The 27,884-nt window shown below is 38.0% G+C and overlaps 2 protein-coding genes across 2 annotated transcripts; both read left to right on the forward strand.

The window, feature by feature from the left end:
* Positions 1–250: 250 nt before the first annotated feature.
* On the forward strand, positions 251–15,286 carry LOC108896369 (eIF5-mimic protein 1). Its single transcript, XM_018695464.2, has 12 exons — positions 251–350; positions 1,122–1,192; positions 2,799–2,975; positions 9,970–10,073; positions 10,196–10,261; positions 11,190–11,325; positions 11,803–11,912; positions 12,718–12,888; positions 13,099–13,245; positions 13,634–13,772; positions 13,938–14,060; positions 14,886–15,286. The coding sequence occupies exons 2-12, from the start codon at positions 1,129–1,131 to the stop codon at positions 14,912–14,914; spliced, it is 1,266 nt and encodes a 421-aa protein (XP_018550980.1). The 5' UTR covers positions 251–350; positions 1,122–1,128; the 3' UTR covers positions 14,915–15,286.
* A 3,980-nt stretch (positions 15,287–19,266) lies between these two features.
* tspan13b (tetraspanin 13b) lies at positions 19,267–27,320 on the forward strand. Its single transcript, XM_018695526.2, has 6 exons — positions 19,267–19,513; positions 20,643–20,810; positions 22,072–22,152; positions 24,878–24,991; positions 25,136–25,246; positions 26,503–27,320. Exons 1-6 carry the CDS (start codon positions 19,451–19,453, stop codon positions 26,575–26,577), a joined length of 612 nt encoding a protein of 203 aa, XP_018551042.1. The 5' UTR covers positions 19,267–19,450; the 3' UTR covers positions 26,578–27,320.
* Positions 27,321–27,884: the final 564 nt, after the last annotated feature.

The raw sequence follows: 27,884 nt of genomic DNA on the forward strand, positions 1-27,884 counted from the left end.
TAGAAAGTGCTGTAATCCATGACCCAGCCGGCAGAACTGCTACCTGTCTACCAGAGCACAGTAAAGTCCTGCTGCTGCTTTTCTGGCAAACTGTAGTAATAAGCTGTGTCATCCTAATAAATAAACTAATATACCATGTATTTATATGCATATGTGAATGAGAGAGAATGAGTTAGACACACTCTGAGTAATATGACACGTGTCCTGTGCCTAAGAGTAAGAGGCAGGTTTACACCGCAGGGATGAGCCCACTATATATAGAGCAGAGCACAAGGTTAGCAGGCGGAATGACACTCAGTCAGTCAACACAGACCAACACACTTACAGGCAGCACAAAGAACTTACCACTGGTAAGCAGACAGTTTTTACCTTTTTTGAAACATAATTCTCAGAGGAGGAGCTGTTCTAGAGGCAGAAATAGATTTTTGAATGAGTTGAATATTGGATCATAATGGCAGTTAAGCACAGTCTGGTTTCCAAAGCTCAGTGAAACAGCTATTGGCATTTGTGCATCACAATGCAAAGTTTGCCCCTATTTATTTTTTATGTGAAATGGGCAATTTATTTCTTAAGCCATTGTAGCCAACAGCATAGGATGTGTGTCAAAGTTATGTTAAGTCCTACACAGCGCGAGCACCTGGCATGTTAAATTTGGGCAGCACAGCTTGTCTGTTACTTTTTTCAAGCCCTTGGGGGTTTGCACAACTGAAATTAGAGGTTGTAGATATAAAGTTAGCAACTGCATGACCTTTCACCTCAAAGTAGAAAAGAATCTATGTAGAAAAGGAAATTACATTTCCAGTACAGCTACTTTCTTTTAGATTGAAAATGTAAAAGTGACCACTCCAGTGGGTTTAGCAAGGGCTTCTGCTGAGCAGAGACTTCAAGTTAGTTCAGATTCATTGTCAGTCTCATGTGACATGAGTTCTATGTCCAATGCAACCTTCAGAAGAGGGTAGTATAAAAATAGTATTAAAGATAAAAAAAGAACTGTATCATGCAGACATAATAAAGGCATATTACAAAGTAATAATTATGGGCAAAATTTAACTGTAACCCTAACCCAAGTGGCCTATCTTTTATAGAAGCATGTTAGACTAGCTATCTGTTTGTACTTTCAGGACTTGTATGAATACCGGTAAGCAGCAGAAGCCAGTGCTCACAGGCCAGAGGTTTAAGACCAGGAAAAGGGGTGAGTACCAGATCGAGTACTGGCTTCATATGAGCCTTGTATGAGCTATAAGGCAATGGTGACGTTCACCCAAACTGATAAACACACGTGTATACACAGTGTTTTCACACATACCATTTATACTCCCTCCCAGCTGGTGTGCAGCCCACTACAGTTTTAACAGGCTGTTTCTGTCAGGCAGTGTTTCACTGACTAGCTATTAAGACATATACACACATGCTTACACACACACACACACACACACACACACACAGACTAAATGAGTCTTAACACCCAAACAGGGAGAACATGCAAACTCCTCATTGAATGGAATACAGATGAGATTTAGACTAGGACTGTTGAGCTTTGATGACACCCAGAGTATCCTGCTGCCCAGTCACTGCTAAGGCTGAGTATTATTTGACATTTCTCAGTACTAGCACTGATATGATCCATGAGTTTCAGTACTGACACCAAAACTTTTTACAGAAGAAATAGTAACTTTTAATCATTTTGTCAGTAAACAAAGCAGCCACAGCAGCACAGAGTAACAACATTTTCTTTTTTGTTTTTTTGAACACGAGCAACTGTACAAGAACTTTGGGCAGTGGTTATATTTTGGGCTGACTTTCATACATTTGGGGGGTTGACATCTGTCCATCCATGACTTTACAGAGTTATAACACCTGTAGGAGCCTTTATTCCGCTTAATGTGATGAGCTCTTAACCTGTATTCCTCTGCTCCTCCACTCCTGGTGTGTGTGCAGAGAAGCTACACATGCACACAGAGCAGAGGTGCATGTGAAACAGGATGAGAGGTGGCAAATGTGACTGTAACTGATAACAAAACATGACAGCATCTCACACTGAGCTGAAACGATTGCACATAATTTAGTTAAACATAAATAAAATATCTACTTTTTTAAAATGTTTTGATTTTAACTTTTTTTTCTTTGGTTTCTTCTTCTTCTGGGGTTGAAGTTGGTGGGCTGCCTTTCCAAGACAATGGTAGAGGAAACACTGCATTAAGTTGAGCAGCTTACTTCTCTGCTAGCCTGCAGGGTTCTGGGTTATAGGAAAGAATCAGCTACAATAGTATCTTTAAACAAAGGTCTAAGATACTCTTGGTGATCATGTTGGTTAGGACAGTATAGTACAGCAGACACAGTATATACAATACAGTAGCAGCCTACAGTGCCTCAAAGTAACAGTGCAGTACCAAATCAAATACAAATAAAGTGTGTGGGTTGGTGTTTCCTGTACTGTCATGATTGGTAAATATTCGTCTTATTTGTCTTTTAGACCAAAGTTGTTAGATCTAAAGGGACAGAGCTTTTTCTGGTGAATTTGTGAAATTTTATGAACTTTGTGAACCCACCATTAAAGCGACCCCTACAATAAGGAGTGAAGCATTCGTAATCTTTATCATTTATTTGTTCTAGCATGACAAATAGTCTGAAATGAATGGAAACCAATGGGTGCCTTAAAGGTGGAACAAGTTGAATCTAAAACACTATGAAGTTTAGAAAATATGAGCTATGTTTATAAGTTTATAAAAGTAAGTGAAAAAGACACTGATAGGCACATTTGATCTTTTCTGCCCTGATTATATGATCTTCTGTCCTAGATGAAAAGGAGAAGTTCGAACCAACAGTTTTTCGAGACACAATTGTTGCAGGCCTCAATGAAGCAGGTGGCGACCTGGATGCTGTAGCCAAGTTTCTAGATATCACAGGATCACGACTGGACTACAGACGCTATGCAGACACTCTGTTTGACATCCTCATCGCAGGAAGCATGCTTGGTGAGTGTCACTGTGACTGTCTAGATCGGCTGAGGATCTCAGATTAATTAGAAATTAATTAGAATATATCTGGATGACTGTATACACTTAGTCAAGTGAGTTGGAAATATTTCCCTTTAACTTCACATTGTAATTGAGATCCATTGTAATTGATTTCTATTACAATATGCAGTAGGACTATTATTCTTAACTGAAATCACATTGTTCCAAAGGGAATTTAAGTCTTGAACACAGAAATGTAATGTCATTATAATATTATAATATTAGGATAACCATGTCAACAGCTGTGATCAAATAATCTCATTATCAGCTGATAGAAAGCAATATAAGTATAAAACCCTGCTGTTCCTATAGAGAGAGAGGATGTTGAGTTTGTATTTTGTATTGACCATCAGTATTCCTCCGTACACATTTGAAAAGCAGTCAGTGTTCGTATCCAGGCAAGTATTACACCAGTTTAGTCCAGGGCTGCTCTGTTCACAAGGACAGAGAGATCAGATTAACACTGTAATACCCACTAATCAAAGAGATCTCCTCATTAAGCATCAGAGAATTAAAGTCTCCAGCTTGTTTAGCTTTTATTACTTTTTTGACTTTTTGAAAATTAATGCCTGTTGAGTGTTCATTGCATCTACCTGCAGAATCTTTACTTTATTCCATAGTTTATACCCCCCAAAATATTTTTAAAAATCTGTGAATTTGTCCTCTATTACACACCCCCAAAGTACAAGTACATTCAATCTGATGTGCAAATATGCCCATTGAAAGATGTAAAACCACAAATCAGCTCCCAGCTGAGTCAAGAGTTCTGTTTCATTTTCTGAGCAGCAGAGATGGTGGAAATCCTACAGATTGTTACATGCCATCTCTGGAGATCGTCTATACTCAGAATTATAGTTACTTAAGTAACTCCTGTGTCCAGGTACTTGTCTGCCATGCTGATAAAAATAACACTTTGGGTCACAGTTACCTACAAGTGAAAGGCAAGACATTTTGTAGACTACTGTGTTGATTATAAATGGCTGAAAAGCATGTTGACAGGGGAAAATATGGCATGGAGCAATAATCTGTCAGATCTGTTTTTCCTCACATACTTTGTAAGCTTATAACCACACACACACCAATTTTTACTACCCCGTGGGACCGACTGACTGGAAGGGTCTCCGTGGTATCCACCTTTTCTGAGTAGTCTAGAGACTAATTTTAACTGCTAAATTGCTAATAAATTTTTGCTAAGACAAAAATCACATGAAACATCAAATACTCAAACCTAAATTTTAAACCTGAATTTTAGTCCCTGTGGGGACCAACGTACTACATCAACTGTGTAAAAAGTAGAGATAGGTTAAACTTATGTATTTCAAAATGTCAGTTGCATTTATTTAATATATAAACACTGGATTCACAGTTGGCCCCCTGATTTGTTCCCTCCGCAGTACAGTGCATTAGTGAGCTGACTCGCAAACTGGTTTTCTGGTGGTGACACAACCAACAAGATAACACTGGACCAAACATTACACAGAGGAGCCTCCCAGAGGTTGACAGAAGCAACAGAAAACTTTTCCTCTAAACAAAACTGACAAAACTTCAGCATCTCACATGCATCCCAAGTTCTATCTTAGTATATGTTACTTGACAGTACAAGTATTACTTTATGAATATCCACCATGCTATCCATGAGTAACCATAGCAGTCATTTCACAATAAGAGCTCCCACTCGCTCATACATGACAGGTATGCTCTTATACAGGTGGCTGTATAGTGTACTGAACTTAATAATATCAACACATGTATCCTCAACACATGCATAATAAGTACAAGTGCAAATGGAAAGACCAGGTGCAGTGTTGTTTAGTAAATTCTTCTTGCACTTTAAGTTTCTGTTTTTCAGTGCTTCAGGTGAGGCCTTAATGCAGGCAGCACACTCAGATTTGCCAGGTACTTTACCAGGTTCAGTGACAGCTTTCAGGGTTTTTTCTATTAAAAAAAACATACCACAGCACCTATAACCTCTTTTTTAAACGGTATTACTCATATAGACTGGCATGGTACCCAACCTGATATAATTTACACTGTAGAATAAACTGGAAATCTCCAGGAATACAAGTTAATGCATGAAATGTTGGGCTGTCTGCACTGACTGGCTGACAACAGAATAAAGAACACAAGCAAAACCAATGACTACTTTTACAAAGTACTTGAGTAATGAGGTTATACTCCACTGTGAGAAGAGAGGTGGTATCTCTCTCTGAGATTCTTAAGACCTGATGATCACCTGCTGTTGGTCAGTAAGCAGCTTTTTCTGCTGCCTGGTGCCATATATACCTAGTTTCAGATCTGCACTGACATTCAGAATGGGACTGGGGTCAGTACATTTCACAGTTGAGACTAATAGGTTATTTTAAAATCAATGCAGATCCACAGATGATGTATAACAACAATATCAAAAAAATCAGGACTGCATTCTTCAGTGACATTTTCAACCTAGCTCTGAGAGCAGCTAAGTGGACCTTTGACAGAAGAAGTGGGAGACCCCTTATGCATAGTAACATGAGGTTTCCTTTTTTCAGTCTCAGGATAGCACTTACATATTTTAAATGTATTTAGGATTATTTGAAATTCACCTATTTGGTGATTTTACTGATCACATTATATTGTATTATTATATAGTGAGACCCTGAGATTTACACAGTTGACAATACAAAATTAAACAGCTCAGCAAAAAATCAAGAGGTGAGTAATGTGTTCAGAACTCTGGCAGAAAAGGACTCTTTAAGTGACAGCATTTCTAAACATGGAAACAACAAGAAAATGACTGCTGCCTGTCCATAATATTTGTCATATAGTAACAATGAGTAACAAAAAGATGTTGAAAACAAATTCAGGTAATCATAAATTGATGAAAGAGCTATGCAAATAGTAAGACGTGTGACATTATCAAGCAGTGACTCTCAAAGGTAATACCTGAAAGGTAATACCTGAAATGATGTATGTAATAACCATTAATATTACTTCTATCAACTATGAACTTCTTTGTAACCATTATTTGTATATTTATTAGTTAAAGTACAAAGATTGGTGGTGTATTTATTGTCACTGAGAATGATAGTCACCCAAAATACATATTTATGAAGTTACAGTAAACTATTGACATGTTTTCAACACTGACACCATTATCTCAAAAGCAAGTTAAACTAATGTGCACATATTCCAGTGCATGTAGTCTAAGAAATCCCTGTTTCTGGGTCTTCACTTTCAGTCTCAACAGGTTGCTATCTTTTCTTAGATCTTGAGGATCCTGTATAAGGAATTATGAGAATATTGATACAAGATACTGACAGCTAACTGATAACACACCTTCACTGTCTGAATGTAAGCCATCTAGTTAGACTTCCGTACATTACCTAATCATAACAGTTTGTTTCACTCGTGGTACTGAGAGAGAAAACAGGATTGTGTGAACTGAGCACAAAAATTCTGCACTGTATTATCTTTTAATTCCACTTTTTTTATAAAGACCCTTAAGACATCTAGTATCTTTTGTGTGTGAACTACCTGTTTTAAGATGATCACTGTAAGACTCAACAAGTTGCAGCATTTTCTTTGATCTTGAGGATCTTGTTCAAATAAGGAATTATGAGTATATTAATACAAGATAATGTCAGTTAGTAGGCAACATAGCACACTATCAGCTTCTTAATTGATAGTGCAGATAAAGAAAGCAATGTGTACAATGTTTTTCTTAAACTAGTAAAAGAGTCATTAGAAAATTCTGTACTTTGTCTTGGCCACACAGAGAGACAGTATCTTTCTCAGCTGTTACAGCAATACCTACCATTTGTGTCTGCAACTTGGAAATAAAAGTATCATTTTTTTTTTAGATGTTCAAATGTTTTCAGCCTATGAAATCTCATTTCCACCGGTATAAGAAAAAAAACTGCTCACATTAAGTCAAAGTGATAGTAAGTCATAATCATGAGATGATACGTTGAAAGTGAGATAATAATTTGGAAAAGTCTGCATGCACTCCAGTGGCACACCTAGCTGTCCTCGCCATGCCAACAATATGTTATCCTAAATTAGGTAACCATGACACCAACCAGATGTTTCCAGTTGCTGTTCAATGAAGATTGCCACTTCAGCCACATCAATTTTATTCTGTCTACACAAGAGCTGCTTCTCTTTTCTAAGGTGTGTTTGCTCCATATAATCCATTGTGAATCAGCAAGCAAATTAAGTATTTTATCTGTTGTAAAGCCCTGTTTAAAATAGTCTTCAATGTGCTCACAATCCATTTCGTTGTCAAGTTGAATAAGAGAAGTCACACCAAAGAACTGCTACTTTGAGTGTTGTGTATCTTATAATTTTGACATTATCTCATAATTATGGCTTTTTATCTCATAATTTTGATTTATCATCTCATAATTTCAATTTATCATCTCATAATGTCAGTGTATCTCATAATTATGACTTCTTATCTCATAATTCCACTTTATTATCTCATAATTTCGACATTATCTCATAATTTCAATTTACTATTTCATAATTTTGGTTTATTATCTCGTAATTTCAACATTACCTCGTAATTTCAACTTCTCATAAGTTCGACATTATCTCATAATCATATTTGTTTTAATCTCACAATTTCGACATTATCTCATAATTTCAATTTACTATCTCGTAATTTCTGTTTATTATCTCGGAATTTCAACATTACCTCATAATTTCAACTTCTCATAAAATTGAAATTATGAGATGTCAAAATTACAAGATAATAAATTGAAATTATGAGATAATGTCGAAATTGTGAGATTAAAACAAATATGGAAGATATGGAAGCCCATTTCGACCAGTATAAGAAAGAAACTGCCTGTGTTAAGTCCAAATCATGAGATAAAAAGTCATAATTATGAGATAATGTCGAAATTATGAGATAATAAATTGAAATTATGAGGTAATGTCGAAATTTTGAGATAATAAATCAAAATTATGAGATAATAAATTGACATTATGAGATAATGTCAAAATTATGAGATAATAAATTGAAATTATGAGATAATGTCGAAATTGTGAGATAATGTCAAAATTATGAGATAATAAATTGAAATTATGAGATAATGTCGAAATTGTGAGATTAAAAAAATATGATTAATGAGATGTAATTTCTGTTTATTATCTCGGAATTTCAACATTACCTCGTAATTTCAACTTCTCATAATTTCGACATTATCTCATAATCATATTTTTTTAATCTCACAATTTCGACATTATCTCATAATTTCAATTTATTATCTCGTAATTTCTGTTTATTATCTCGGAATTTCAACATTACCTCATAATTTCAACTTCTCATAAAATTGAAATTATGAGATGTCAAAATTACGAGATAATAAATTGAAATTATGAGATAATGTCGAAATTGTGAGATAATGTCAAAATTATGAGATAATAAATTGAAATTATGAGATAATGTCGAAATTGTGAGATTAAAAAAATATGATTATGAGATAATGTCGAAATTATGAGAAATTGAAATTATGAGGTAATGTCGAAATTCCGAGATAATAAACAGAAATTACGAGATAGTAAATTGCAATTATGAGATGTAATTTCTGTTTATTATCTCGGAATTTCGACATTACCTCATAATTTCAATTTACTATCTCATAATTTTGGTTTATTATCTCGTAATTTCGACATTACCTCATAATTTCCATTTCTCATAAGTTCAACATTATCTCATAATCATATTTTTTTAATCTCACAATTTCGACATTATCTCATAATTTCAATTTATTATCTCATAATTTTGACATCTCATAATTTCAATTTACTATCTCGTAATTTCTGTTTATTATCTCAGAATTTCGACATTACCTCATAATTTCAACTTCTCATAATTTCGACATTACTTCATCATATTTTTTAATCTCACAATTTTGACATAATCTCATAATTTCAATTTATTATCTCATAATTTCGACATTATCTCATAATTATGACTTTTTATCTCATGATTTGGACTTAACACAGGCAGTTTCTTTCTTATACTGGTCGAAATGGGCTTCCATATCAGTCTGAGGTGCTCTGCTATGGTGAGAAAGCTGCCACTCAGAGGTAGTTTTTCATCGTGCCTGTTGTCTTTTGGTGTTCTGAGTAGAAAAGGTAACAGAAAGGTTTGTGTCATCAGAGTTTTTACCTCCTATCCTTTCACAACCCTGAACATTACCATAGCTTTCAGCCTTCTGCCTGAGTCCAACCCGACACATGTGAGTGGCAGGTAAATCAAGCAAATGTATGTGTCAAAAAGGCAGTCTACTGCCTAAAAATGCTGTAAAGTCATCTAAAAAATGAAGTTTGCTAACAATATTGTTCAACACTCTACAGTGACAAGCTAGGTAATGTTAGCATTAGCGAACCATACAGGGCTAATAACCATGTCATGTCGAATCATGAAAAAACAACCGAATTTGTGGCTGCAAAAACATAACACACGGTGGCTAACATCGTTATTAATTAAAAACAGTTTGTTTTATGTACTTATTTTGTTTCCATCACTTTCTCCTCCAACATTCATGCTCACTCATCCAGCGCGGCTAATTGAACAACGTAGTCGTGGGGACCACTGGAGTCTGACTACGGATGAGATGATGAAATTATAAATACATTGAAGGGGAAATATGCCTCTGATGATGTGAATTTCATAGCTGTTTCAATCTTAGCTTTAGAATAGCTTTAGAAATGAAAAATATTTTCAGTGTATGAGTTCACTGTCAGTTGGGTCGCAAGTAAAGCATTAATCATCAAATCCTACAACATCAGAAAAGCAATTGAACTTGTTTGAAGCTGCCTAAACATAAAAATCTCAAATCAGCTTGGTGGCCATCACATGACCTGTCCTGTCCTGCTTTGCCCATCCAGCTTGGGACAGGCCATGCTCTCAATAACTCAGTGACTAAAGCTGCCATTTAAAACCTCCTGTTCCTCTCCTCAGCTCCTGGAGGTACTCGTATCGATGATAGTGACAAGACCAAGGTGACAGCATACTGTGTGTTCACCACAGACGAAAGCCATGCTGCTCTACGCCTGCATGCTCAGGTATACCCACATTCAGCCTCATACTGACTGTGCAACAGAACCCAAAGGTATTCTGTTAACATCATATAAGCATATTGTTTGCTACTTTGCTAATTATGGAACTGTCTATTTTGTGATTGCAGGTTTTCAGTAAGCTCATCCGGAGATATAAATATCTGGAGAAGGCCTTTGAGGAAGAAATCATAAAGGTGTTGCCTTAATAGGTGTATCAGTGTAACATAGCTGCATCCAAAGTCATTCTTTATTCTCTGTACAGTCTTTATATAGTTTGTGAGACCATTATTATAACTCATACTTACAGAGTACTTTGACAGGAACACACCTGCTTATTCATGCAGTTATCCAATCAGCTGGTCCTCAGTTTCCAAAGTTTACTCTAAATTGTGAGCAGCAGCTCTGCACACAGAAATGCTGTTTTTGATGAGAGAGGTCAGAGGAGAATGACCAGACTGATCGAAAGGTTACCTTGACTCAGATAACCACTCTGGTGAGCAGGCTAGATTCTAAGAATCCACAACTTTAAGCAGAGGGGCTACAACAGCAGAAGAATCCTGTTAACCAAGAACAGAAATCTGAGGCTGCAGTGGACACAGGCTCACCAGAACTGTGGAGTATTGAAGACTGAAAAAACATATCTGATAAATCTGGATTTCTGCTGAGGCAGCAGATGGTAGGGTCAGAATTTGGCATCAACAGCATGAATCCATTACTCTATCAAACCATTAGTTCAGACACTGACCTTCTTTAATTTAATTTAATTAATAAGTTATTGGCCATATTTCTTACTTAAAGTGCTATTACAGATGGATGGATGTTGTACATTATTTATATAATTGTAGATTGCATATTTGGTTTTTGGATTTGGAGTTTTCCATCCACTGAGAGACGAGAAGATGATTGCTGGCAAAGAAAAAATGTAACCCACATTTATTCAATGAAATACATTCATTCAGTAAATTAAAGCTGCAACATTAAGACTGGTTTCTAATCACTAGTTTCTAATTCATATGATTTGTATAAGCATCTTTTGTTCATACTGAGCTGATTTTCATATAGGTGTTGGGGTGCTCCATTCGTAAAATGAGACTCACAGTGTGCTGTTGTGTTGTTGTGTAGCTGCTACTTTTCCTTAAGGCCTTCAGTGAGTCGGAGCAGACCAAGCTAGCCATGCTGACTGGCATCCTGCTGGCCAACAGCACACTACCACCTCCCATCATCACCAGTCTCTTCACTGAAAGTGTGGTCAAAGAAGGTATAAAAGGATCCAACTCTGCTTAATGCTACAGGAGAAGTTATCATGACAATAGATTACTGTCGTACTGTCAACAGTACATCTACCTGGGGGCAGTGGAGGTGGATTTGGATTTGCAGTGCTCGGTAGTAAGCAGTGAAGTTCTTGAGATTTTTAAGATTAGACTAATAGTTACTGGGGTAGTAAGAGGGTACAGACAACAAAGAATATTTATTTAGATTTTAATATATTTAGACCTTTATTTCTATTTTTACTTTTGCCTGGATCACCAAGAATTCCTCCAAATGTAACTGTTGTTTTGATTAAGTCTGTATGAGGTACATTTCCACAGCTCTAATTCCATCAGTACAGCAAAAAAGTCATGTCACAAATTCAGTTTTTTATGTTCAAGCATTGTGTCAAACTTCCTGTGTCGTCCTCTATTCCTCTGATCTGACTCTTCCATTTCACTTTTGTGTTCTGGGCATCATTTTTCAGGGATTTCTGCATCTTTTGCTGTGAAGATGTTCAAAGCATGGATTGCAGAGAAAGATGCCAATTCAGTAACTTCATCTTTGAGGAAGGCAAACCTGGATAAAAGACTTCTGGTAAGAAAAAAACAAGGCTCAACAGGTGCTCCACCAGGAGCTTTGTGAGAGTTTGGTTTCTCTGGAATAGCCTCAGAGTAACCATGAGGGTTACCAGTACAAGACCGCATGTATTAGTCATCAGGAGAGTTTCCATGGTGATTGTGTTCATCTGTCAACCAGTGATTTTGAGCTCTGTCACATAATCAATAAAAATAAATCTTTGTCAGGTAGTGGAACTGCTGTACGATACCAGCTAATATTTTCTAGGTCCAGCTCTCTCCTGTCTCTGTACTGTGATGTGGTTGTCTACGTTATGTTTTATTTGGTTGATTTTCATTACACTGGGATCACCTATCAATTAGCTTCATCAATGTGAGGGAATTTTCTTACGTCTCGTGTGCTTTAATATATTCTATAAACCTTACATTCACACTAATAGTCCTAAACACCTCCATAGGGTTCCACAATGGTCTACTGTTTAGGCCAAACTATGACTGATAGTAGAAACTTCTCCTGTCTGTTGCTGGGGTGAAAGTCTTATAAATAAGGATGCAGACAAAGACATAAACTTAGACAATACTGTCCAAATCCCAGTGAAGGACTTTTGTGTGATCAGTTTAATGTGATTAGACCTTACAAAAGAAGGAGCTGTGGGGTTAAATCCACATAATACAGTTTAAGAGACATCTGTGCATCAGTCTTAGTTCACTTTGATCCGTCTGTAAGAGGATGAGCTGTTACATTTTATTGATTCTAAAGCAATGGCTTTTATTTTTCTCTTCATTGTTAAACAGATGTTGTTTCTTACCTATGTTGACTTCAGGAGTTGTTTCCTGCCAGTAAGCAGAATGTGGAGCATTTTTCTAAGTACTTCAATGAAGCAGGGCTCAAGGAGCTGTCTGACTTCCTGCATATGCAGCAGAGCCGGGGAACCCGCAAAGAGCTGCAGAAAGAATTGCAGGAACGCCTGTCCCAGCAGTGCCCCATCAGAGAGGTAAGGACAGCTGGGGTTCCAACAGTGCAGGAAGTATACTGTCAATACTATCAGTGTTTACAAATTGTACTGTACTATCTGGTATGTGTGTCATGGTTAAGCTATGGTTAGGTCGGGGTCAGGGTAGGTCACCAGGAAATGGGTGCAAGTCTTTGTAATGTCCACAAAAGTGACTGAGATCAATGTGTGTGTGTGTGTGTGTGTGTTCAGATGGTTGTATATGTGAAGGAGGAGATGAAGAGGAACGAGCTGCAGGAGCAGGCTGTGATTGGCTTGCTGTGGACTTGCCTGATGAATGCTGTGGAGTGGAACAAGAAGGAGGAGCTGGTCACAGAGCAGGCACTCAAACACCTCAAAGTGGGTCTCACACAGCTGTACGACACAATGTCTCTCATCAGTTCATACTACTAAAGCCCAATCATGAAACACTGTATTTAGAAGAAAACCGATAGAGATTACAACAGAGGCCATTTTTAGTGGCTGTTCAAATAAAGTTCAGAACAAAATGTTGGAGGCCCTGCCTCACAACTCACTGGACCCAAAAGATCCACTGGCAGTGTCCCAGTGGCAGACACCACAGGACACCCTCAGAGGTCCCTTTTATTCCCTAATGGGTCAGAGCTGTTTTAGCAAAACAAGGGGGACCTACACAACATTATACAAGTGGTTTTAGTGTTATGGCTGATCATTGTAGATATTCAGGGTCAGGTGGTTGTCATGTAACTGTTTGTGCTTTCTCTCTCAGCACTATGCTCCTCTGCTGGCAGTGTTCAGCACCCAAGGTCAGTCTGAGTTAGTGCTGCTGCTAAAGATCCAGGAGTACTGCTACGACAACATCCACTTCATGAAGTCCTTCTCTAAGATAGTGGTGCTTTTCTACAAAGGTCAGCATCTCACACACTGATATTACATTAAGTCTATCTCTTGTATCCTTTTGCATCCAGTTTTTATTCCTCTTCCACTTGTTTCTCTTCAGATGTGTTGTCTTTGGTGTCCATGAATAGAAGTTTTAAGCTCCCAGCACTGAAAGTTTTTCTTTCTAATCTCAGCTGATGTCCTGAGTGAGGAGGCCATCTTGAAGTGGTACAAAGATGCCCACGCAGCTAAAGGGAAGAGTGTCTTCCTGGAACAGATGAAGAAGTTTGTTGAGTGGCTCCAGAATGCTGAAGAAGGCAATAACAATATTAGTTTCTTTGCTTCATGCCCTCCAGACCCTTTCACTGCAACCAAACATGCTGGGTCATATTTTGTCAAAATGGGATGTAATTTGTCTCATTTTTACATAGTAAATTAGTAATAACTAAACAAAAGAGAGACTAAAATATTTCTTTTATGTAATAAGATGACTTAGAATAAATATTTAAGGAGAACCACAAATGTAAGTATTTTTCATAACTACAATACTGTACAGTTTTTCATTAAAGCATATAAATGGGGTATTTGATTTTGAAAAATAACTGTATCAAATTCATATAACACTGGTTATACTTTCTTCATGTATTAATATAAACAGTTTTTAATGTTTAGTTGAAGATAATATACCACAGTAACAGGACTCAAACATTAAAAGCAAGTACCTCATATTTACATTCAGTATTATCTTTTTTGGGTAAAATAACAATATTATAACTAATAAGTACTCACACTTATAATAGTATTTCAAGGTAATTATTAAGTCAAATATGTGAATATTATTGTGTTTATCAGGTATAACATTGTCACAGTGCAATTTCACTTACAGAGAAATAATTATGATAGTGATAATGATTGCTTATACTAACTTAGAAGCAAGGGATACAGCATTATTTGACTTACAGCAATGTGCTCATGAGAATCCCTACGTTTATAATTTTATTTTATCATCTATGTATTTATTTGCCTGGCAGGAATCAGCTTCCAAGCCATTAGGGTCAGTGATGTACCCAAATAATTGTAATTGTCAGTGTAACCAGCAGATGGAGCAGCCAACTCATGCTTTCTTTTCTTCCTGCCCACAGAGTCGGAGTCAGAGGGGGAGGAGGGCTAAATGAAGAGCAGCGAACACTCCTATATTCTGCATGTGTTTTCTGAATGAGTGTAGCAGCTAGTTAACATGCAGTATAGATTCCATCTGGGCTGAGGTGGAGATACAGCAAACACAGACCCACTTCCTTCCTAAAGCACCCAAACACCGTCACATACCCAAAGAGTCTGAACACTGGACCAGGGGTCAGTCCCACACATGTAGCAGGCCTTGCTAATATCCATCTGCTTCAGCACACCCTCAGCCTCTAACACTGTCTGCAGTAGATGTACACGTTTTAGTATAAACACAAGAGAGACAAGTGAGTTTTACAAAACACTTGTGTATTTAACTTGGCAATGCTCTCTATTTATGAATAAACTGATTTTATATGTATATGTGGACATTCCTGTTTCCTCTCCCACATTAAATATAAGTCAGAATCAGAATCAGAATAAGGCTTTATTGCCAACTAAGTTTGCACATACAAGGAATTTGTCTTGGTATATTGGTGCTAAAGGACAGAAAAGAGCGAAGAGCAAGAACTATATTTACAAGGAACATAAATATACATAATTAAAAAGTAAAGTGTAAAGTATAAAGTGTAGAGTGCAAAAATGTTACAAGGTGGCAGTAATTGTCCGGATGTGCGTTAATGTAACACATCGATGTAGTGGGGGGTGGGGGGATTATAGTCTGTGACAGTCTGCGTATGTGTGTTGGGGGTGGGGTGGGGGTGGATCTTGTTGAGGAGCCCAGTTGCAGACGGGAAGAAACTGTTCTTGTGGCATGAGGTCTTGGTTTTGGGGAACTGCAGTCTCCTGCCAGAAGGGAGTGTCCTGAAGAGTTTGTGACCAGGATGAGAGGGATCAGCCATGATTTTTCCTGCCCGCCTCAGGGTCCTGGAGGTGTACAGGTCCTGGAGAGGAGGCAGGTTACAGCCGATCACCTTCTCAGCAGACCGGATGACACGCTGATCCATTCATAGAGTTGATTGGACAGGGACCTTCACCAACATGGATTATAATTATGACAATAAGGTAGTGTTGTTGTGAAAACTAGACATAAAGTTGTTTACTAGTTTGAGGTTAACATTTGCTCGTAGAAAAATAGAAAAAAATAAGAAAACAAATACAAAGTTAAATAGTAATATAATTTGTTAATAATTACTAATGATAATATGTACTAAATGAATTACAAAAAAATAAACTGCTTTTGGACAGTCAGGCTAGCTGCTTCCTCTACTTCCACCCTTTATGCTAAGCTAGGCTAACTACCTTAACTCTGGCTCCATACACCATCATCTTTTACCAGATTTTCCCAAAATGTTGAACTATTCCTTTAAAAATCAGCTTCTTATGAGAGTATAGTAAAATAAATAAATACATTTTAAAAACACTCACTGTTTTCCAGATTTTATGTTCCATTGTTGTGCTGATTGTGTCTGTCAAATACTCTATACCTTCTCTGTTTGAAAGTTCTCTTTGTTGAACTTCCCTAAATGTCTTGAAATATTTGGTATTGTTTGGTGAAAAAATTGGTCCTGCTAACTTTTCCTGTATTAGATAAGAATGTTTTTTTTTTTTTATGGTAACATTTTCTGATAAAGGTATTACAGAAATATAACAACAATATTTTATAATAAGAAATGTAAATCATCAAATAAATTACAATACATATATTTTATATTTTCATAGGAACTGTGGCTTTTTTGATAAGATAGCCAACAATACATTAGACTATTATGGCACCTCTGACTATAAAATAATATAAATGTTGGCAGCACATTATAGAACTTTGTCACATAATGATACATACACATGTTATGTACTTTTCATAATGTGCATTTGACTGAAATATACTAAATTGGACTGATGGTTCTTTGTTGTGTCAGACAATACACATAAAGAAGGCCACTGCCAGGTCCTGTCACTGCAGTATACTTAGTTGTTTTGGAGCAGGACTTTTTCAGTGACAAGTCATGAAGCATTATACCTCTGTCTAAGTGAAAACACATACACAGAGCAAAATCACAGGGGTCTAACATCTATTGGTCATAAGAGCTTAAGCTGTGCAGGTTGTTGCTTGGGAGTCACACCTACTGAATGGTGTCAAAAGGGAAACATAGTTCAGAATTTGGAGGAATGCCTTCAAAGTACAGTACCAGTCAAAGGTTTGGATACACCTTCTCATTCAATGGTTTTCTTTGTTTTTATTACTTTCTACATTGTAGATTAATACTGAAGACATCAAAACTATGAAGGAACACATATGGAGTTATGTAGTAAACAAAAAAGTGTTAAACAAACTAGAAAAGGTTTTATATTTTAGATTCTTTAAAGTAGCCACCTTTTGCTTTGATGGCAGCTTTGCACACTCTTGACATTCTCTCAGTCAGATTCATGACGTAGTCACCTGGAATGGTTTTCCAACAGTCTTGAAGGAGTTCCCAGAGGTGCTGAGCACTTCACTCTGCAGTCCGACTCATCCCTAACCATCTCAGTTTGGTTTAGGTCAGGTGACTGTGGAGGCCAGGTCACCTGACACAGCACTCCATTATTCTCCTTCTTGGTCTAATTGCCCTTACATAGCCAGGATGTGTGTTTGGTTTCATTTTCCTGTTGAAAAGCGAATGACGGTCACACTAAGCACAAACCAGATGGAATGGCATGTCACTGCAGAATGCTGTGGTTGCCATGCTGGTTAAGTGTGCCAGTGCCAGTGTCACCAGCATAGCACCTCCACACTATCACACCTCCTCCTCCATGCTTCACGGTGGGAACCACACATATAGAGACCAAGAATCTGAAATATAAAATTTTAACACTTTTGTTTAAAATGAACTGAATAAGCAATTTTGTCTCAGTTAAATGTGTTCTTGATGGTCACTGTCACCCTGTCCAGACAATATTTTCTATCTTTTTTTTCAATTGTTGTTGTTGTTGTTACAGGCTGGTGAACATGGGAACCACTGTCACTGGAATAGATCTGTGTGCTTGTAATATTTTCGCTCACATTCCTGTGAATCACGTGTGTGTGTGTGTGTGTGTGTGTGTGTGTGTGTGTGTGTGTGTGTGTGTGTGTGTGTGTCAGGGAGAGAGAGAAAGAGAGAGAGATAGAGTTTGTGTGAGGAAGAGATATGATCCAGAATCGACTGTGCTCTCTTCAATTCAACAAGGTTGCTGATGAATAAATGTAGTGAGTGTAACATGAGACAAGAGGAATGACATTGATCACCAGACAAGTAGCCACCTCACAGCATCTCTGACTAAACCTGACTGCATGTCTATGAAAAGTGAAATAGGTTAGGCCCACTGATCCTGATTCTTTCTGGAAGATTTTCAGGGGAAACAACAGGACTTTGTGTAGCCAATCAGTAGGGTGGATGCCCTGGAGCCCGTCCCTTACGCCGAACGGGCGTCAAATTAAAGTAGGTGACCACACGAACACCGGAATTTAATGTAAATTCTTCTTCAAAATAAAAGTATGGAGTTTAAGGTGTTTTGAATTCCATCCAAACATTTAATATCACCAGTGACAGTATTTAGTATTTACATCAGTTAAACTGGAGACTGATACTAAATCTGCATTTGTCACTTAAGTAGTGAGATAAATTGTTCTGTATAGACTGTATTATCACATCATCACCTCAGGAACAGTTATGGTCCAGATTCTTAAATTCCACTTATATTTGACAGTCATTAATAGTGAATACATATTTCCGCTGCCATGAGGTGGCATACCAACATCAGTTGATATGTCTGTGTATTAAATATGTATATATATGCATCTTGTGATAACCCCTCACTCATCATTAGATGGATCTGTGATGATGATATTGGCAGACTTTATGAGGAAAGACCAGTTCCATAGCAGTACAATATTATATCTAGAAATGTTTCAGTTCACAGTTCTTTTATGTGATCACATAAGTAACCATAAGTAACTGTGTCCATGTGTCCAGAATGAGTCTACTTGAATGATCATGTCTCATGTTTAAAAAGACACCATTATTTACTGGGGATAGTAATAATAATATCACCCTCTAACCAAACCTTGCACCCAAAGCTGAAACACAGACATTAAGCAACAGCACAGAGGTTTCTTGTCATTTATTTATTTAACTGACCTGAGAACAGTCCAACTGAAATTTATATACTGGAAATGAACACCAGAATCATGTAAGTCTTTTAACTGTAGAATGTAAATACCCAGGTTGTTAAAAAACAAAACAAAAACATATTCCCACAGACATACTGATGCCATGAGTGTGCCTAATGACTATTACTTTTAATTAAACTCCCACTTTTTAGGTGAGAAATTGCGTGCTTTTATTTTGAAGGCGTGATGTCCAACTTCCTCTGTTTTCCGGTTTAATTGTTTTGAACTGACGCATGCAGCTCCGCTCTTTGCAGGTTAGACCTGCCGCTCGACGACCACGTATTCCAGCGGGGAAGCGGAATTATTTGGCCAGAGAATATTGTTTGTCCGGATTTCATTTGTTGAGGCGAAATATATTCGACCGCGTGTTTTAAGAATCTGTTGTATTTATTTATCAAGATGGGCTGTGCTGGATTCACCTGCTCCAAACACTCCCTGTGCGCGCTCAACATCCTCTATGTTGTGAGTATCCACAGCAGGATTTACCATATGGTTGAGCGTTACGCCGCTTTCATAAATAGACACAAAGTATTCTTCATCTTGTAGTATGTAAATACAGCCGAGGAAACATCCTGCTGTAAACAACACGCTGATGAGGTCAGACACCGCTCTAATCAATTATTCACTGTGGTACCAGGATCAGATGCTCACTGTACCCACAGGAAAAACAGATGAGAGATAACACAGTTAAACAGCAGCCTGCTCTTTTTTTTAAGATGGGACTATTTGAGTCCAGCTGTTAAGGCTGTACTGTTATTTCCTCCCGTCACACTGGAAGGCAGAGCAGGAGGCGTCCTGTCTCTCAGGGCTCTCTGTCTGCATCCTCTGATAGCTCTTATCATCACTGTATGGACATCTACAGGTCTCAACAAGGTTTGACCTCATGATTTACACGCGGTCCTCAGAGAGGGCCTGGACACGGATCCCTGCAGTCGTTTTAAAGGGGCACCCCGCCGATTTGACACGTCCATGAGGGTCATACTACTGAGCTTGTGTTGTATGTCTATTGGAGAGGACTTGTTTGATGACGTGATAGTGATGTATCAGTCATATTTAATGTGGTCACATTGTATGTAGGTTGAGGGGACTTCGAGGGATACATTTTTATTTTATATAGTACAGTGTACAGTCCAGACCTGCTGAAAGGTGCCCTGGAAAATAGAATATAAATAGAATTGGCCTGACTTTAATAGGTTTAAACAACAAATTGTCTTTCCATGTTCCATTGTGCTGTGGATACAGTATGTTTCGCACTAATCAGCTGACTGTGTGTCACTGCTCCTGACTCACTCAGATTGTTGGTGGTCAATGTCCACATTGACAGTGCTATAAGACATTACAATAACGCTGCCTTTGAAGGTAGGGCAGAGTAACACAGCTGTTTGTCTTCCTGATAGAGACAGTTTCATCCTCACAACTTTTACAAGGGTTGATTTCTTCTTCTTCTGAAAATTTAAGCTGCATGTAACAAATAAAGTCATTAGATTTTAAAAGCTTAATCTTAATGTATGACATATATTACTAATTATTTGTGATTCTTTACAAAATAACTGTAGCATCCAGAGTCAGACTCTGTTTGTGTGTCTTGCAGATGGTGAGCCTGCTGATGATCGGCATCGCAGCATGGGGGAAGTGGTTCGGTCTGGTCTCCAGTTTCCAGGTTGTAGGAGGTGTGATCGGTGTGGGGGTGTTCCTCTTCTTTGTGGCCCTTGCCGGCCTCATCGGAGCCATGAAGCATCACCAGGTCCTGCTCTTCTTTGTATCCTTTGCGCTGCTCATGCTATGGTTGTTATCACTGCTGTTTGTTTTACAGCATGGTAGATTTCAGATACTACCACCCCAAAAATGTCAGGTGGTTGGACTGGATCAGTGAAAAGAAGAATCATCACTTTATTGTACTGAAAAGCACCTGCTACTCTGTGGTGACATCACTGATTGGGGGCGTGGCTAGGGTTACTGAGCTTGATCTGATGGTTGATGATTTGACACAAGTCTGCAGTGTTCACTTCTTCAAAGTTGTGTCAACATTTTAGGAAGTAGACTACACTTCTTTGCTGACTTTATTTCCAAGAATGAGATGAGAAGATGATCTCATGTTGTGCACAGAGCCAGAGTCAGGATGTGGTTAGTCGTAGCCTACAATAAAGAAACAGTGGGAAACAGCTAGCCTACAAATATTCATAGAAATAAATATTGTCCAGTCCTAGTTTGTTGTTTTCAGCACTTGTCCCTTGTTTGTTTGTTTTTCAGCACTAGCCATATATATATATATATACACACACATATATACATATACATATACATATATTAGCCTGTAGACAGTGTTATCTGATTCATGTTGTGGAAAAATAATTATGTTTAATATTTGGAATTAGAAACACAAGGAGAGTGTAGAATATTTGTGTGGACACTGTAGTTTCAGTAGTTTCAGGGTGTTGCAATTTACCAGTATTGATGATAACCATGATATTTAAAAAATGAATTATTATTATCATGTTAATAATACACATATGATACTGTGGATTGTTTAGCAGTTCATCGGCTTGCCTTTTCACTACATTTTCTATAAATATTGTAATAATATTGTTACCATGAATTCTTTTTGTCACAATAATCATGTAGTGAAAAACTGATGTTGTGACAGTCTACTGTACAAGTGTCTACATGTGTCCAAGAATTGTCTTTTGTGGAAGGGAGAGGGTTGTTGATGAATGAATGACCTGAAGTATGTCATCTTTGCGACCACAAGTGGTTATTGTGCAGTCATAGTACATATTATTCTTCTTCACCTCACTGTTGTGGAAAATCCATTTTCCATTCATGTATGCATGTGCAATGAGATGCAGAGCAGCATCATGTTTCACACTGTAGTCAGCCATGTAGAGACTCTGCTCTGTTTCCAGCCGGCAAAACTGCAGCCTTGATTCTAATGCACAGTGGTTTGGTAACAGTGGCTGTCAATAGGGTAATGTGTACTATTTACAGTGTGTGTAGCTGTTGTTCCTTGACAGTGAGCTCAGTACATGATTGTCCTGTTTATGGTGTTTATTGTGCAGTTCTCTGTTTCCAGTGCCTGTTTGGCCATCAACAGAGAGCAGCAGGTAAGATGAAAATATACTGTTTCTCCATTAAAGCAGCATTAAGTAGTAAACTTTTATGTTTGAAAATGATGACAGGCAGTCATCCTGGGTCTGTTTTACAGTGTGATAATATGTAATTATATGTACATTGATAAGTACACATTAGTACACCTGCAGTAACCTCAACAGGCCACAGTGTAATGTATCTTTAAAGGTGTAAAGTGAATTTCCATCTCACATTATTTATCCACTAAATTGTTTTTGCAGTCATTATTTATTGGCCTCAAACAGCATATACTAACCAGTGTGTGTCGACTCACTCTCAGCCTCTGAGTGAGCTCCAAACACACAGGAACCTGGTGTAGAGAGCCTCAGTTTAGGTATGAATATTTGACTGACTGAAATATTTTCAACACGTGCATCCACCTCCTCACCTCAGTTTGTGCCACTCAGGACAAATTCACCCTCATTCCTTGACTTTATATGCAGTCATGCCAGCTCTAAAATTTTTGTCATGGTCAGTGTTAACACATATTTGCAATGAGTCTTGTCTGCCACTGTAGTCATATCAAATCTTGCAAGATGGCAAGTAGCTTGTTTACATGACATACAAAAGAGTTTCAGAAAAAGCAATAATCCACAGACATACCACAGGTGGTAAAGACTAAACTTTATAACCATTTTTATTTTGCAGCTTTGGCAAATGACTCCTCAACTTATAGGAGAATTTCATCCTCTTGAAATTTTCCAGATTTTCATTTTTTTATATCACTGGTCAGTCAAGTATCTCAGGATGTTTTGAGAAGCAATTTACTTCTGTCCTGTAGAAAATGAATAGGGGTGAATGCCTCACATTGTACTGTGCTCAATAGGTCTTAATCCGTATCTGTGTCCTTAAAGGGGAAAAGAGCACAAGCAGTGTGTTCTTTGTCCCACAGAAGCTGCAAGTCAGTTACTTGTTCAAAGGTGAGTTTGGCTGAAAGGCATCCTGGGCCATGCAGGGAATCAGTAGGTGAGGAACAAGAGCACAAGGCAGGGGGGAAGGAAGTGGCTGCAGCAAGAGAAATGGCCACACTAATTTCCTGGAATGATTAAACAGTCCTGCCTCAGAGAAACAGTGATGCATTATCAAGATCTCACCATTTGAAGAGATTAATATGAGTAGTTAAACACCAATAAAAACCTCAGCACCCTAAGGGAACATCATCTGTTACCACTGATTCAGCAGTAGCTTAATTTCTCAGGAAGTGGCTTTGCTTTGTGCTGTTAGTAATAAAGTGGAAGTGATTTGTGGTTGCTGTTAGTGGCTTTGATGACACAGAGAGCCTCCACCCCCACACTAATGCAACCAGTGATAAGGCAAAAAGGTGCGCACCTTTCTAATGCTACTGATGATATCAAATGATACAGTCAAGCACCAGGATTTCTGGGAAGGGTTTTTATTTTGAAAAACAAAAAAATACTTTTGATTTATCAGTAAACTACATCCAAGTCTCAGTAAAGAGAAAAAAACACTACATCACATAAGTTTTTACAGTGACCACCTTTTGCCTTTAAACCAGCACCAGTTCTCCTCAATACACCTGCTCACAGTTTTTCAGGTACTTGGCAGGTAGGTTGTTGCAGGCATCTTGAGGAAATTGCCACAGTTCTTCTATGGATTTAGTCTGTCTCAGTGTCTTCTGTCTCTTCATGTAACCCCACACTGACTCTATGATGTTGAGATCAGGACTCAAACTCAGGAAGCAAGCTTTTGGACTTCAATGAAAAATCCTTCAGTTTTCTCCTACTCACACATGTAAGAATAAAAACTATTTGTGAAACATGTTAAATGTTAGAGAGCTGCAAGTTGGTTAAGGGTAGATTCTCAATAACTGCAGCTGAGCATGGCCATACTGAAACATTTCATATTTATATATATAAACATTCACATAAATAAAATATACTTAATAAAACACACACACACACACACACACATATATATATATATATATATATATATATATATATATATATATATATATATATATGGATTTAAAAAAGAAAATACAGTATGGCAGATGTAAGGTCAATCTAAATATCTGATTGGCTGTTCTGTTCTGAAAAGTGACTTTTCAGTCAACACTTCAGACACCTCTGTAGTGTCAGTATACACCCTTTTACCATTAGTACACATTATGTTTTTTGTGGGTGGAGCTTAGCTGGAGGCCACAAGCCACCCTATACACATTAGCTAAGACTAGCGAGCAGGTTTTGTCAGCTTGTTTTCGAGCTATTGCTGAGGAAAATGTATGTCGGGAAATACACTGTAATAATATGAAATAGTATCTTTTAAGAAACTCATTGTCATCAGGTCATGTCGCTGCCTATGGATCATTTCTGCCCAGACATATTTTGTACAGCTAAACTGACATAACAACATAAACTTGATTTAGAAAAATTTATTTGACAATGATAGTCTGTAATTTTTTTTAGTTTGAAGACAAAGGTTAAAAGTGATGACTGGAGACACTTTGCTCAGGCCTGCATGGACAATGCAACTCACACTCCCTGATGTTAATGATAGCTATCCCCCCAAGCCCCCTTCCCAAACCATTTGTGTATTGTATGATTTAAACACTTGTGTGTCATTGTAGAATAAACACATCAAAATGTTATTCATTCATAAATGTATACACAGCCCCTAAATGTGGAAACACTCTCAAATTGAATGGTCTTCTTCATGCTGCTAACGTGTGTGCTGCAGGACCACTTGCTGGAGGTAGGGTGGAACAACTCTCAGAGCACACAGAGGGATGTGGAGAAGAGCCTCAACTGCTGTGGCTTCAAACAGGTGGACCCCAACGGCACCTGTGATGCTGTGAGTGTGAATCAGTGATGAATCATGAAATGTTTCCTTTAATCCATTTGAAATCATAAAAGGAATCATAAAACTCTAACCCTCCTGTGAGAAGCATTTGTTTGATTTTTCTCTCTCAGTGTTACGTCTCTTGTCGTCCTGCAGGCCTGTTTTCCCAACCACTCCTGCTTACCCTGCGCAGATAAGATTCAGGAGCATGCTGGAAAGGTTCTGCACTTTGTAGGCGGGATTGGACTCTTTTTCAGCTTCACTGAGGTGAGCCATCTCAGCAGCAGCTAGTGATGTGCAATACTGCAAAATTCCCAATCGATCCAATACCAAGTAAATACAGGGCGAGTATCGCAGGTACAGATGCAATACCAATACTTTTTACTTATAAAAGCAGCTTGTGTACTTTGATGTAGGGGAGAGCAGTGTGTCATGATTTATGAAAGGAATGCATCAATAAGATCCTAAATCTGAACACATTGTCATGACCACTAGAAGATCAGTTTTACTTTCCACTGTCAATTAGTTACTAAAGGTAACCAGTATGTAAAGATCTGTCATGAGTGACTAAAATATTACTTTCACCACCACATGAGCTACCTGGATATTTGCCTCTCTTAAGGGACTCTGTCAGTAACCTCTGTCTCTGTACCGGGGTCTGGGTCTGTCTGAGGGATTTTCCTCCTCCTCTCTTCATTTCTTTTGTAGCTCAGAGTTATCTTTATTGTTCTGTGTTTGTATAAACTGGTGGTATTGCCACAGGAGCAGATAGCCTTTCTACACACATCACAGCTTGCAGTGTTTTCATTTGCAGCCATAAAATATCTCCACTACACTCTTCTTTCTCCCTGCCATGCCATCATGCCCTCACTCACTGCAGCCTGTTCAGCGCCTATGAGTCACGTGATGGTACGACAACAAAACACGTGAGAGCAGGGGAGGAAGATGAGCAAAGTGTAAAATGTGAAAGCACTGTTTCCACAGACATCTCTACTTTTTGATGAAACTTGAGCAACGTACTAAATGTAGAGGACAGAAACTGAAACTACAGTATTGATCCCATCACATTACTATTGATTCTAATACCAATGTTGGTATCGATACTATCGATATTTTGATCGATCCGCCCAGCCCTAGCGACAGCACTGCTGAGGTTTGGTCAATACTGTGCACAAGTATTAGCATCAGTAGTATAGTATTATCTGAAGGAGTAATAGTAATAGAGTAGTGGCTGATCAGTAGTAGCAGTAGTAACAGCAGTTAGTAGAGTAGTAGGAGTCAGTGGCAGACTGGCTGCTGTGAGGACCAACCTCAGGTAGTCCAGTGCAGTACAATACTGAACTCTGCTGCAGATATGGTATTAGGTTTTCATACACACACATTACTTATTAGTATGAGACAGTCATTGTTGGTTTGGGTCTTTTGGAAAACAAAGATTCCCACCAGTCTTATTCTTCAACACAGGGATAGGCAGATGTTACTGTTGCCAGTGCTTTCTGACTGTCACTGTACCCTTCTCTCAGATTCTGGGAGTGTGGCTTACGTATCGCTACAGGAACCAGAAGGACCCCAGAGCGAATCCCAGTGCTTTCCTGTGAGACAGCACCATCTTAAGCCCCTCTGCACTGTCACCTCACCACCTCTCTCTGGACCTTCTCTGGGCTTTAACTGTAAATACAAGACTGACCTGGTTTCCACCGACAGCTGCAGTGATGCTGTTATAATGCGATGTGTTTGATTTTCAAGAATGAAGAGTGTTCTGAAAACAAATGATTGTGTGTGGAGGAACAGTGCACGTTACTTTCAGCGTAACAGCTCTGCATAAGAAAAGTGTCTCAGACTGAACTGAACATACAGAACACAGTGAGCAGTTGTGGGTGTAAAAAAGAGAGAATATTGTCTACAGCAGTCTGCTGTATACTCCAAAGTATTTATGCAGTCTGCCTGATGTTGACCCTGAGCGCTTTTTTTTCTTCTTCTTCTTCTTTTTTGTGTTGTCAGTTTGTTCTGTAAAACAGTTGGTCCAACTGAATGCAATAATGTCAATCACTGTTTGAAAGAATGAATAATGTATGAGGAAGACACATGGTTGTAACCTGGAAGGGTTTGGTCTTTGGTGTGTGTTTGTGTGTGTGTGTGTGTGTGTGTGTGTGTGTGTGTGTGTGTGTGTCGCTCACTGGTAACAGTTTATCTTGTTCCTGGCTGTGTGCTGTGTATTTGGCCTTTTGCATGACTGCAAACATAAGCTACTGTATGAAAACTGCAATGATGATTCTGTAAACCACCTGTCTGAGCCTTTGTACTGTAAACCACAATAAAACACTAATGGGAGAAAAATTAATCTGTCTCTCTGTCTTTATGTCTGTTGTTTCCTCTCCCAAAGATCATTACGTGTTGTGTAGAAAATGTTAAGCTTCAACAATGAAAAAAAAATTTTTGTCCATCATTCACTTCACAGCTAAACATGTAGTATTTCAATTCCAACGCATTTGAAGAAATACTAATACTGAGGATCACTGTCTTGCAGAAAGCAGATTGCCACATTAGAAATCAAGGAAAAATAACACCAAAATTATATATGACTCAGAATAGTATAATGGTCTGGACCAGGTTTATTTATGAGTCATGAATGAATTATATTAAGAGAGGTTGTCTCTTGCAGAATAAGTACTAAGGCTGATCATTATAGGACAAAATACAGTGATGCTATGAACTGATGTGTTATGTGATGAAGGTACAGATTATACTGATGGTAAATTAAATGAGATTAATATGTTATATTGGAGGACAGGAACCTATGGGACATAGAACAGTAATGTATATGTTGTATATGTATGTTAATATCAAGTATGTGTACAGTTGTATGCAAAAGTTGTGTTTGTTGATTTTTGAAGTGAAAAGAAAG

The sequence above is a fragment of the Lates calcarifer genome, unplaced genomic scaffold (genome assembly GCF_001640805.2).
Source record: "Lates calcarifer isolate ASB-BC8 unplaced genomic scaffold, TLL_Latcal_v3 _unitig_4112_quiver_405, whole genome shotgun sequence".
In the NCBI taxonomy this organism is placed as follows: domain Eukaryota; kingdom Metazoa; phylum Chordata; class Actinopteri; family Centropomidae; genus Lates; species Lates calcarifer.